Raw genomic sequence first — 11,540 nt, 5'->3', positions numbered from 1 at the left:
ATAATTGCCCATTGTGAGATTTCTTGCACCTTCCAGTGAAGAATCTGAGATTGGCTATTGTCAGAGCCAGATATCTCATATGGCCTGGCAATCCATATGTCTAGAAGCTCTGAAATCACAGGAAGGGTGTGAGAGAAAACTTAGGGAAATAGCCCAAAGGAGTTCTAATCTAACTTTCTCTCCATGTAACTTCTGTCTAATTTCCCAGGTGATTCCTCTATTTACATGGGCACAGAGCTAGGGTGGGGGCTTGCTCTGAAGGACAACCTCCTTTTATACAATTTGTTCTTAATGTTTCTTGTGTGGTACACCTATAACTATAATGTTAGCAGAAAGAACAAGCTACAAAAGAGCAATGAAATTCTATATTAGAATTGAAAGTGAAAGAAGGCTGTGCTCTGTAATTTGTCTGACAGGCTGTTTCCAGGAAGTATCTGATGAAACTGATCCTAGAGCTTTCTGTAATACATAAATTAGCCTCCTCATAAAAGCGTTATTGGATCTGGTGATTAACTGAGAGTGACTCATGGGCAGGGGTGAGGAAGTGGGTGAAAGATAATGTAATGCTAGCCTGACCTGCATCATCCATTAATTTAAATGGAATTCTGGTCATTTGCTTTCCTCCCAATGTTCTTGGTCCCTCTTCTCTCAGCCACATGCTCCCTAGTTTCTGGTTTTCCTCTCATTCCCACAGGAAGCACATTGCAATCTAATGATCAAAGGAAGGAAGAATTTCAGGGCAACCATATGGTCATGGGAGGAACCATGTTTGTTAACTAGGAATATGGAATTGAATCCAGATTAAAAAACTAGTTAAGTGGCATTCAGTTCTGGTGCTAAGAGACAGTAGAGATGTGCTGTCTGATCACTCATCTTCTGTGTACTGTAGGGTGCGAGGCTTTAGGCTGGAGTTGATGGAGTAATCTCAGACTCATAAAAGCTGGTACTGGTCAGCCCTATTACATCATCCAGTTCCTCTCCCAAGGGCTAAGGAAGTAGCATTCCTATTATCAATTTTCTTATGTTTTCTCCATGACTTAGAATGGTAAATTTTATCAAAAAAGGCAAAGATGCAGATCACAGTTTGTAGGCACCACCTCTTCTCATTTCCATCTACCCCCTGGCTATGAAATTCACCATGCAAATTATATGGCAGCATCAATGCTATGTGAAGTATACAGTATGGCCAGCCTACTTCTGCTGGTGCTTCCGGCAAAGAGGCAAAAGAGCTGGACAGAGCAGGCACGAAGTAGGGAGAAAATAAGGGGGGATGAGAAATGCAACCTAAAGATGGTGTGAAATATCCTGCAACAGCTATTTCCTGCTTGTGCATTTTAGTTAAAAAAGGGAGATGCTGGAGCAGGCGTTAATTTGTCTGATACATGAAAAATGCATGTTGGGGGCGATGTACTATGCTGCATAGGAGCAGCGGCAAAGGCTCTACGTGGATTAGCATGTCCAGTCGCCTGGCTATCCTCCTATCTGCTCCTATCTGTCGTGGGAGGGGAGGCAGCAGCCTGTAGACTACTTGGCCCTTGTCTTATATCAGCTACAGCTGGAGGGCAGGGGAAGAGGGAGAGAAGGGAGACACAGGTGAGACAAAGGGGGGGTAGGCAAGAGGCAAAAAGGGGCCAGGGGCTTAATCCCCTATAGTTGTGCACTATTCCCCTACCACAGCCATTAGCACCCTTCCCTGTTCCCAGCACCCAAATACATCCTCCCCCCTATGCCTACCACTGCTCTGACCAGCTCCCGTATCAACTCGCCCCAGCCTACCCACCACACCTACCAGCAACTCCTTCCCCACAGCCCTTCCCCCCCACACACCCACTGGCACCCTGACCCCTTCCCCACAGCCCTTCCACCACCGGCACCCTCACCCCTTCCCCCCACACCCACCGGCACTCTGACCCCTTCCCCACAGCCTTTCCCCCACTGGCACCCTGACCCCTTCCCCGCATCCCTCCCCCCCCCCCCGACCCATTCCCCACAGCCCTTCCCCCCCACACCCACCCTCACCCCGACCCATTCCCCACAGCCCTTCCCCCCCACAGCCACCGGCACCCTGACCCCTTCCCCACAGCCCTTCCCCCACTGGCACCCTGACCCCTTCCCCACAGCCCTTCCCCCCACACCCACCGGCACCCCGACCCCTTCCCCACAGCCTTTCCCCCACTGGCACCCTGACCCCTTCCCCGCATCCCTCCCCCCCCCCCGACCCATTCCCCACAGCCCTTCCCCCCCACACCCACCCTCACCCCGACCCATTCCCCACAGCCCTTCCCCCCCACAGCCACCGGCACCCTGACCCCTTCCCCACAGCCCTTCCCCCACTGGCACCCTGACCCCTTCCCCACAGCCCTTCCCCCCACACCCACCGGCAGCCAGACCCATTCCCCACAGCCCTTCCCCCCCACAGCCACCGGCACCCTGACCCCTTCCCCACAGCCCTTCCCCCACTGGCACCCTGACCCCTTCCCCACAGCCCTTCCCCCCACACCCACCGGCACCCAGACCCATTCCCCACAGCCCTTCCCCCCCACAGCCACCGGCACCCTGACCCCTTCCCCACAGCCCTTCCCCCACTGGCACCCTGACCCCTTCCCCACAGCCCTTCCCCCCACGCCCACCGGCACCCTGACCCCTTCCCCACAGCCCTTCCCCCCACACCCACCGGCACCCAGACCCATTCCCCACAGCCCTTCTCCCAAACACCCACCGGGACCCCGGCCCATTCCCCACAGCCCTCCCCCCCCATACCCACCAGCACCCCGACCCCTTCCCCACAGCCCTTTCCCCCCCCGTTCCTCACAGCCCTCCCTTTCCCCTTCCCGCCCTGCCAGCTGCGCGCAGCCCCCTCCCCAGTGAAACGGGCCATTCAGCACCCTGGTCAGCTCCGCCAGCTTCTCCCCTCTCTTCTCCCCCCCTCCCCCCCGCCCACAATGAAGATGGCGGCGGCTGCCGCCTGCGCCGGGCGGGCGCTACCACTGCGGGGCGGCGGGAGGGGAGCGGGAGGGCGGAGCGGACCATCGGGGCAGCCGGGAGCCATGTTGGGGCTGCGGGAGGAGGCGATGCCACCGCCGTGGAGCAGCCCGGCCCGCACGGGAGGCAGCCGCCGCCTGTAGATGGTGGCGGGGCGGCGGGGGGCAGAGCCAGAGGCGGAGCGGGGCCGAGGGAGCGCTAGGGCCGGGCGCCCAGGGGCGGGGAGAGGGCCGGGGGGAACATGGCTGAGCCGCCGTCGCCGCTGCCGGGACCGAGCCGCCGGGGGCGGCTGCTGCTGCTGCTGCTTCTCCTTCTCCCTTTGTTCCCCCTCGGCCGGGGGGAGCGGGGAGCCGAGGGGCCCGGGGGCTGCGCCCGCCGCGGGGAGCGGGGACCCGGGGAGAGCCGGGGGCAGGAGGGGCCGAGCAGGGGGCTGCCGTGCGCGGGGGGGCCGCTGGCGGGGCTTAGTCCCTCCTGGGTGAGCTGCGCGGAGCCGGCCCCGGCCGCCGGGGGCAGCGGGGGCTTGGCCGCGGGCAGGGGGGTGTCGCTGTGGCTGCCCCCTCCTGCGGGCGGGGGGTCGGAGGGGAGCCCTGCCGGGGAAGCCGCGGCGGGGCAGTGGGTCTCCCCGAGCTGGCTCGGGGCCCCCCGCTGAGGGACACGAAGAGGACTCCGCGCCCGGCAGCTGCCCAGGGGGAGCGGGCCGGCGGCTCCCCCTGCTTGTGGATTATAAACGCCCAGGCGCTGCCCCTGAAGCCGCCGGGCCTGACACGGGAGGGCGCTGGGCAGCCCCCGCACCCAGTGCCCCGGCGGCTGGGCAGCAGCGCCGAGCCACGGCCGCAGGACTAGCGGGAAAGGCTGCACCAAGCCGCCGAGGCACCAAGGCGGGGAGCCGGCCGAGCAGCCAGGGAGCGGTGCGGGTCCGGAGCGCCCAGGCATCTTCGCCTCCCTCGGGACCGACTGCAGCGGGGCCCGGAGCCCCGGAGAGGAGGCGAGCGGACAGCAGTGGGGCCGGGACAATGGGGCTGGCTCCCTGGACAATGCGGGCGGCCAGAGGGACGGAGACTGCCTGCGGCTGTGCGAGCCGGAGCCACCTGCGCGCTGTCACAGGGGCCCCGAGCTCCCCCGGGAGCTGGCTGAGCGCGGCGGGCGCAGGGCACTCCCTGCATGGCGAGAGGCTGTGCGTAATGCAAGTGTCCAGGCACCAGCCCAGTCCCGGAGCGTCTAACTGCACGGATCCTTGGCAGCTGGAAATCTGGGGGTCCCTGGCCCCGGGGGCGAAGCCCCGGCAACCCGGAGAGGTACCCGCCGGCCTCGGAGAGCCGCTCCTGGTTTGCAAAGATGCAGCTGAGGCCGCCACCCCGCCGCCGCGGCCGCTCGCACCTCAGTGAGTGGCTGACCCTAGTGACCTGCCCTTCAGCTGTGTGCAGGGAGACAGCCGCACGGGGGCACGTCCTGCCGGCGCGCAGGTGAGTGCTGGGGGGCCAGCCCCGGACCATACTGTGCGCTTGGAGAAAGCTACGAAAGGGCAGGCGCAGGCCGGTGAGTTGGGAGAGGCCGTTTCAGCACCACCTGCGCCCGGGACAGCTCCCAGAGCGGAGCTAGGACTCGATCCAGCCCGCGCTCTCGCCCACGCCGCACAGAAAGCAGGATCCCTGTCTGTTTTTTCACCTGTTTGATTCCACCAAAGGCTGTTTACAAACTCTCTGCTTTGCCGTGGACTTTGGGAGCCCGTCAGCCCTGGAGCTCTTTGCTCACCTGCCAGTAAAAGCCTAGTCCAGCTATACAGCTTGATCTATCACATTATCCGCCTGTCAAGCGAAGGAGGAGGAGAGAGAGTGCATTCCCACCATTAGTAAGGACTGGCAGGGCAGCCAACCGCCACCCCCACTTCCCTCAGTACAATTACCAGGTTCAGGTGGCTGAAAACCAGCCTCCAGGGACTCCTGTGATAACTATGGCAGCACAAGGACCCCCGATTCAGGGGAGGCTGGGAAGCTAGTCTACTCCATGGATGCCCTAATGAATAGCAGGTCCATGGAGCTGTTTAGCATTGACCCCAAGAATGGTCTCATCACCACCACCAAAGCTTTGGATAGAGAGACTATGGACCTGCACTATTTCCGGGTTACTGCTGTGGATCATGGGGTCCCCCGCCTTTCTGCCACCACCATGATTGCTGTAACTGTTGCTGACCGAAATGATCATGACCCTGTTTTTGAGCAGAGTGAGTACAGAGAGACTATTAGGGAAAATGTAGAAGAAGGCTACCCTATCTTACAGCTGAGGGCCACGGATGTGGACTCCCCACCCAATGCAAACATCAGGTATCGATTTGTGAATGAACAAGCAGCCCACTCTGTCTTCGAGATAGATCCCAGGTCAGGTCTGATCACCACCAGTGGGCAAGTGGACAGAGAGAAAATGGAGAAATATTCTTTGGTGGTGGAGGCAAACGACCAGGGTAAGGAGCCTGGCCCCAGATCTGCCACGGTTAAAGTCTATATCACAGTTCTGGATGAGAATGACAATGCCCCTCAGTTCAGTGAAAAACGCTACATTGTCCAGGTGAGAGAGGATATAAGACCCCATATGGAAATCTTGCGCGTTACTGCCACTGACATGGACAAAGACAATAATGCTTTAGTCCATTATAACATCATCAGTGGGAACAGCAGGGGCCAGTTCTCCATTGACAGTGTGACTGGGGAAATACAGGTGGTGGCACCTTTGGATTTTGAAGTTGAACGTGAATATGCCCTGAGGATACGTGCTCAGGACGCAGGGCGCCCTCCTTTGTCTAACAACACTGGCATGGCCAGCATCCAAGTAGTGGACATTAATGATCATGCCCCAATCTTTGTCAGTACCCCTTTTCAAATCTCCGTCCTGGAAAATGCCCCCCTTGGCCATTCAGTGATCCACATCCAGGCGGTGGATGCAGATTATGGGGAGAATTCTCGTCTGGAATATAAACTAACTGGGGTCTCAGCTGACACCCCTTTTGTGGTGAACAGTGCCACTGGGTGGATCACAGTGAGTGGCCCCTTGGACCGTGAGTCAGTGGAGCACTATTTCTTTGGGGTGGAGGCTCGGGACCATGGCTCTCCATCCTTATCTGCCTCCGCTAGTGTCACTATCACTGTCATGGATGTGAATGACAATCGACCTGAATTCACCCAAAAGGAGTATTTCATCCGGCTAAATGAGGATGCTGTTGTGGGGACCAGTGTTCTCAGTGTCACGGCAATCGACAGGGATGTGAACAGTGCCATAAGCTACCAGATAACAGGGGGGAACACCCGTAACCGCTTCTCTATCAGCACTCAGGGAGGCGTGGGGCTGATCACTCTCTCGCTACCCTTGGACTACAAGCAAGAGAGGCGCTATGTGCTAACAGTGACTGCCTCTGACCGGACCCTGCATGACAACTGTCACATTCATATCAACATCACTGATGCCAACACCCATAGGCCTGTGTTCCAAAGTGCCCACTATTCAGTGAGTGTCAATGAGGACCGTCCTGTGGGCAGCACTGTGGTGGTAATTGGTGCCACTGATGATGATGTGGGGGAAAATGCCAGGATCACTTATTACCTAGAGGACAATATTCCTCAGTTTCGTATTGATGCGGACTCTGGTGCCATCACATTGCAGGCGGAGCTGGACTATGAAGACCAGGTCACCTACACCTTGGCCATCACTGCCAAAGATAATGGGATCCCTCAGAAAGCGGACACCACCTATGTAGAAATCATGGTGAATGATGTAAATGACAATGCCCCTCAGTTTGTCAGCGCTCACTATCAAGGCATTATATCGGAGGATGCCCCTTCATTCACCAGCGTGCTCCAGATCTCTGCCACTGATCGCGATGCCCACACCAATGGGCGGGTACAATACACCTTCCAGAATGGGGAGGATGGGGATGGGGATTTTACCATAGAGCCCACCTCTGGGATTATCCGTACTGTCCGCAGGCTGGACCGAGAGAATGTCCCAGTCTATGAGCTGACTGCCTATGCTGTGGACAGGGGGGTCCCCGCGCAAAGAACCCCTGTCAACATTCAAGTCACTGTTCAAGATGTGAATGACAATGCCCCTGTTTTCCCAGCTGAAGAGTTTGAGGTTTTGGTGAAGGAGAACAGCATTGTGGGCTCTGTGGTGGCCCAGATCACAGCCATTGACCCAGATGAGGGACCTAATGCCCAGGTCATGTATCAGATTGTGGAAGGCAACATCCCGGAGATCTTCCAGATGGACATATTTTCTGGGGAGCTCACTGCCTTGATTGACCTGGATTATGAGACAAAGCCCGAGTATGTAATTGTGGTCCAGGCCACGTCTGCCCCCCTGGTCAGCAGAGCCACAGTCCACATCAAGCTCATTGACCAGAATGACAACAGCCCCGTCCTCAAGAACTTCCAGATCCTCTTCAACAACTACATTTCCAACAGGTCCAACACCTTCCCTTCCGGGGTCATAGGGAAGATCCCGGCTTATGACCCAGATGTGTCCGACAAGCTCTTCTACACTTTTGAACGGGGCAATGAGCTGCACTTGTTGATTGTAAATCAGTCAAGTGGTGAGCTGAGGCTGAGCCGTAAGCTGGACAACAATCGTCCCCTGGTGGCCTCCATGCTGGTGACAGTCACAGGTAAGATATTTAAACTCTTTGGATGACTGTGATAGTGTAACATTTCCTAGAGACGTTCAGGTGGTTCCAGGCTGGAGACTCCAACATGTATCTTGTGGTGCTGAGTTTTCAGCATTTGGGCCATTATTTTACTTAAAATCTGAAAAAATAAAATAAAATGGGCGCTTATGATAATATCCATACAACTGGAACGTCTTGTAAAGTGTTTGAAATGTAAGGATGACAATGTTGTATAACAGCAAAGTGTTGTTATTTAGCTAGAGGATCGGTTAGTCGTAGCTTTAAGCATGAGGTGCTTTCTCTAGTAAATGCAAGGATCTGGGATGCACTGCATAGGACACTGGCTTGGGAAGCATGCTGCTTTTCCTGGTGGCTGAACAGATTGCTCCTGCTGGTTCCTAGAGGCTGCTGACCCAGGGGCTGAATCTCTGCTTTGCTTGGAGCCCCTTCTAGCTCAGGAAGTGAGCCATTCCCATCCTTTGGGGCCTGCGCATGCTCTTGCCACTGTGCTCTCAGCCTTTGCTGATTCAGGGAGTGGGGGATCAAGCTTGGGGCTTGAACTCAGCCCCTTAAAAAAATCTTATTCAAATGTTTGCTGTTACCATTCCCCTTTCTGTTCTCCCGGCCCTTCCAAAAATAGTTCATGCTTTAAAATTCTGGTTTTGGAATATTAATACTACAAATATTTAGGGCTCCATTTTCAAAAGCAGCTTTTTGGAGTCCAGGTTATTGCATGCACAGAAATTGGATGTAAAAGATCACGCACACAGTTTGAGAAGAGAGGTTTAAAATGTATCCCCCTAAACTGCCAGTGTAAGTCCTTGTGTGCCATGCATCCCCTGTATTAAAGTGTGTATCCATACTAACCTCCTCTGTGACATAGAGAGTTACTATTATCCCCACTTTACAGATGTGGATCAGAGGCACAGATAGATTAAGTGACTTGCCTGAGGTCACACAGGAAACATGGCAGAGCCAAATTTGAATGTAGATCTTGTGAGTCCCAGTCCCTTGCCTTTACCACAAGACCATCCTTCCTGCCTTGTATAGGGTGTTTCTTGAAATACCAAATAACCTATGTGTGACTTGTAGAAGGAGGTGGGGGAGGTGTCCATTTGGAGGGTATCAGTGACACAGGCTAAGTTATTTAGCTGTGTCTAGGGAGGCATACATTATTCATGACTTTCCACAGATCCTCAGCTTCCATCTAACCCTTCCTCCCCCTTCCCCCACCCTACCAACTCGTTTAGTGAGTGAGCTCGGAAAATAAGGCCCTTGTTTCTTTCAAAAGATGCAGTATGGGCTTTAAATGTTGATATGTTCAGTCCAGCCCAGCATACTCAGCTACAGCACCTCACTAGATTGAGGTTCTTTAGGGGTTAATTGTAACTGCAGGGCAGGGTAATATCATATTCAGACACACACATGCACAGGCTGATTACTAGAGATGGGGGGAGCCGGGCTGACCTTTCTTGCTTCTGCCAGAGTAGGTTTATGCAGGCTCTGCCTCCTAATACACTTAACCCTGTACAAAGACAGGAGGAAATCACATTTCAAGGCCTTGCACTAAACTACCTTAGAACAACAAGGCTCTTGAAATTACCATGTCATCATTTTCCAGTGGAAGTGAGGCTAGAAAAAGCTAAGCTCACCGTGGCGAGAAGGATAAGAAAGGAAGCCCAGTCTTGCAGGAGGGGAGCAGAATGGAAAACGTGCCTTTTGTTGGCTTCAGTGGGCACTAGGGGTGTTTAGGTTTAGACCCTGCTTTGTAAGAATGTCACCTTCCTGTAGCCCTGGCATTTTTTATTATTCTGTTATTTACTGAGCACCATCCATGCACTTTATAAACATATAGTGATGGAAGGCCCAAAGATCACAGTCAGAATCAACACAAAATTACAGTGACATCTAAAGAAAGGGCTAGGGGCATTTTGCAGATTAAAATGAACTGAAATTAAAATTTGATTACACTGTTCATTTATATACAGTGCAGTCCTAAAGCCACTGCACCAAAATGAACTTCCTTCTGTAATATGAGTACATTCATTTCCGAAGATTCACAGCAATAAAAGCACGTTGGTAAGATACCCAGAGCTATTATCATATAACAGACCAAGAACATTCCCAGTGTGGGAGAAGCTTTCATTGCTCTGTGTGGGTTTTTGGTCTCTTTGGTAAAATGCTAGAGGGCTACAGACTGGAAGGAAGGTTAGAATATAGCACTACATTGAAGAATAGATTACCACTCAACTGAATATATTAATATACAAAACAGAATATACCACTAAATTGAAGGCTAAGTGCCTATTCAGTCTCCATCTCTGTTTGGCTGCCAGCTGTATTTTTTATCTACTAGGACCCTGTCATTGGTAGGGTTAATATGGTGTGAGGAGGAAGGGAAGACTTTGATAGTACTAAAACAATATTATTGCACAGGGGCTGAAATAACAAAACCACTGATAGGCAGCAAAAACAATAGAATTCTTTGGCTCAGAGGAATAAAGTGTTTGAGTTGGAGTGGCAGGTCTCAAAGGAAAATGTACAGGAGTTTCCTGAAGGCGGGTGGGTGTTTCCACCTGGATTCTAGGGTGACCAGATGTCCCGATTTTATAGGGACAGTCCCGATTTTGGGGTCTTTTTCTTATATAGGCTCCTATTACCCCCCACCCCATGTCCCGATTTTTCACACTTGCTATCTGGTCACCCTACTGGATCCCCCTATAATCCCTCTGAAAGACCCCAGGTCAGACCTACACTCTGTCCAAAGAAGGCTGGATGCAGCTCCCTATGGAGCCAATCATCATTAGCGTCCTCTATGCATAAAACCCACCCTGGGGTTATTGCATCATCATTTTAAGCATCTGCTGCTGTTGAGCCAGGATACTGGATTAGATGAGCCATTGGTCTGACCTGGTATGGCAAGTCCTATGGCAGGCATCATGCACGAGCCTTTTCCTAGGAAGTGACAAGTTCAAAGCCACCATGCACAATAGCTAACTATTCCATGGCAGCTAGCATTTTGCATGAGACTTTGTCTCATCAGTGCTTGAAATCTTTTACAGTGGGTATCAATGCACAAAACCTTCCACATCCTGGCAGGTGGTGAGAGTGCATGCCCAACTCGAATCAAAATGGGTTGTACTTCGGAGTCCTACTGCAGCAGTTGCTGCCCCTCCCGGACAGCTCTGGTGACTAGTCTTTACCAAGTAGCCAGGAGCCTGAGAACTTGCAGCTGTCATCCGTGCCTTTGTTACTCCAGGCTGCACAACTGGAATATGTTCTATTCAGGGCTACCTCTGAAGTCCACCCTGAAACACCAGCTGATTCAGTATGCAGAGTCTGGGTAGCTCACAATGAGCACATAACATTGTTAATTCAGATCTCCGAATGAGACCCCTGTTTGCGTCTCGGTGCAATTCAAAGTGTTGGTGATGATCGTTAAAGCTCGGAAAGGTCTGGGAACCAGTTATCTAAGGTGCCTCTTACCTTATACTTTACCATAGCATTTAAGATCAAGTGGGGTGCACTTGTTGTCAGGTCTTTAGTTTAAACACTCTGAGTCAAATCACTCTATTGAGGTCAATGAAGTTACGACAGGGCTGAATTTGCCCTCCATGTCTGTTGCCGAGTTTTTCTCTGGAGAGGCCCTGCTTTTGGAATTTGCTCCCCTTGCAGGTCCATTAGAGCCCAAGACTAGTAACTTTAGAGCATGGCACAATATACACTTATTTAGGTTAGGTGTTAAGTAACAGTTTGGCGTTGTCCTTGGATGTTATGTTTTAATCTCCATATTTAAAGCTACCAAGGCAAGAGGCCCTGTAACTAATTTTGTGATAATAAACTATGTAAGTTAAATTTGACCGGATTCACAAGGTCTCACAAATCCCCCCAATTACATATACCAGAA

The 11,540-nt window shown here is 53.2% G+C and overlaps 1 protein-coding gene across 2 annotated transcripts in view; it reads left to right on the top strand.

The window, feature by feature from the left end:
* Positions 1 to 3,028: 3,028 nt before the first annotated feature.
* CELSR3 (cadherin EGF LAG seven-pass G-type receptor 3) overlaps positions 3,029 to 11,540 on the top strand; it is a 72,293-nt gene continuing 63,781 nt past the window's right edge. For both annotated transcript variants that reach the window (XM_042849808.2, XM_005288370.5), the window contains exon 1: positions 3,029 to 7,633. In XM_042849808.2, the coding sequence (XP_042705742.2) occupies positions 4,987 to 7,633 (2,647 nt within the window). In that variant the 5' untranslated portion in view covers positions 3,029 to 4,986. The remainder of the gene's footprint in view (positions 7,634 to 11,540) is intronic.

Source organism: Chrysemys picta, chromosome 7 (genome assembly GCF_011386835.1).
Source record: "Chrysemys picta bellii isolate R12L10 chromosome 7, ASM1138683v2, whole genome shotgun sequence".
NCBI classification, from domain to species: domain Eukaryota; kingdom Metazoa; phylum Chordata; order Testudines; family Emydidae; genus Chrysemys; species Chrysemys picta.
The sequence above is the reverse complement of the archived record's forward strand: the minus strand, read 5'-3'. Positions and strand labels throughout refer to the sequence as shown.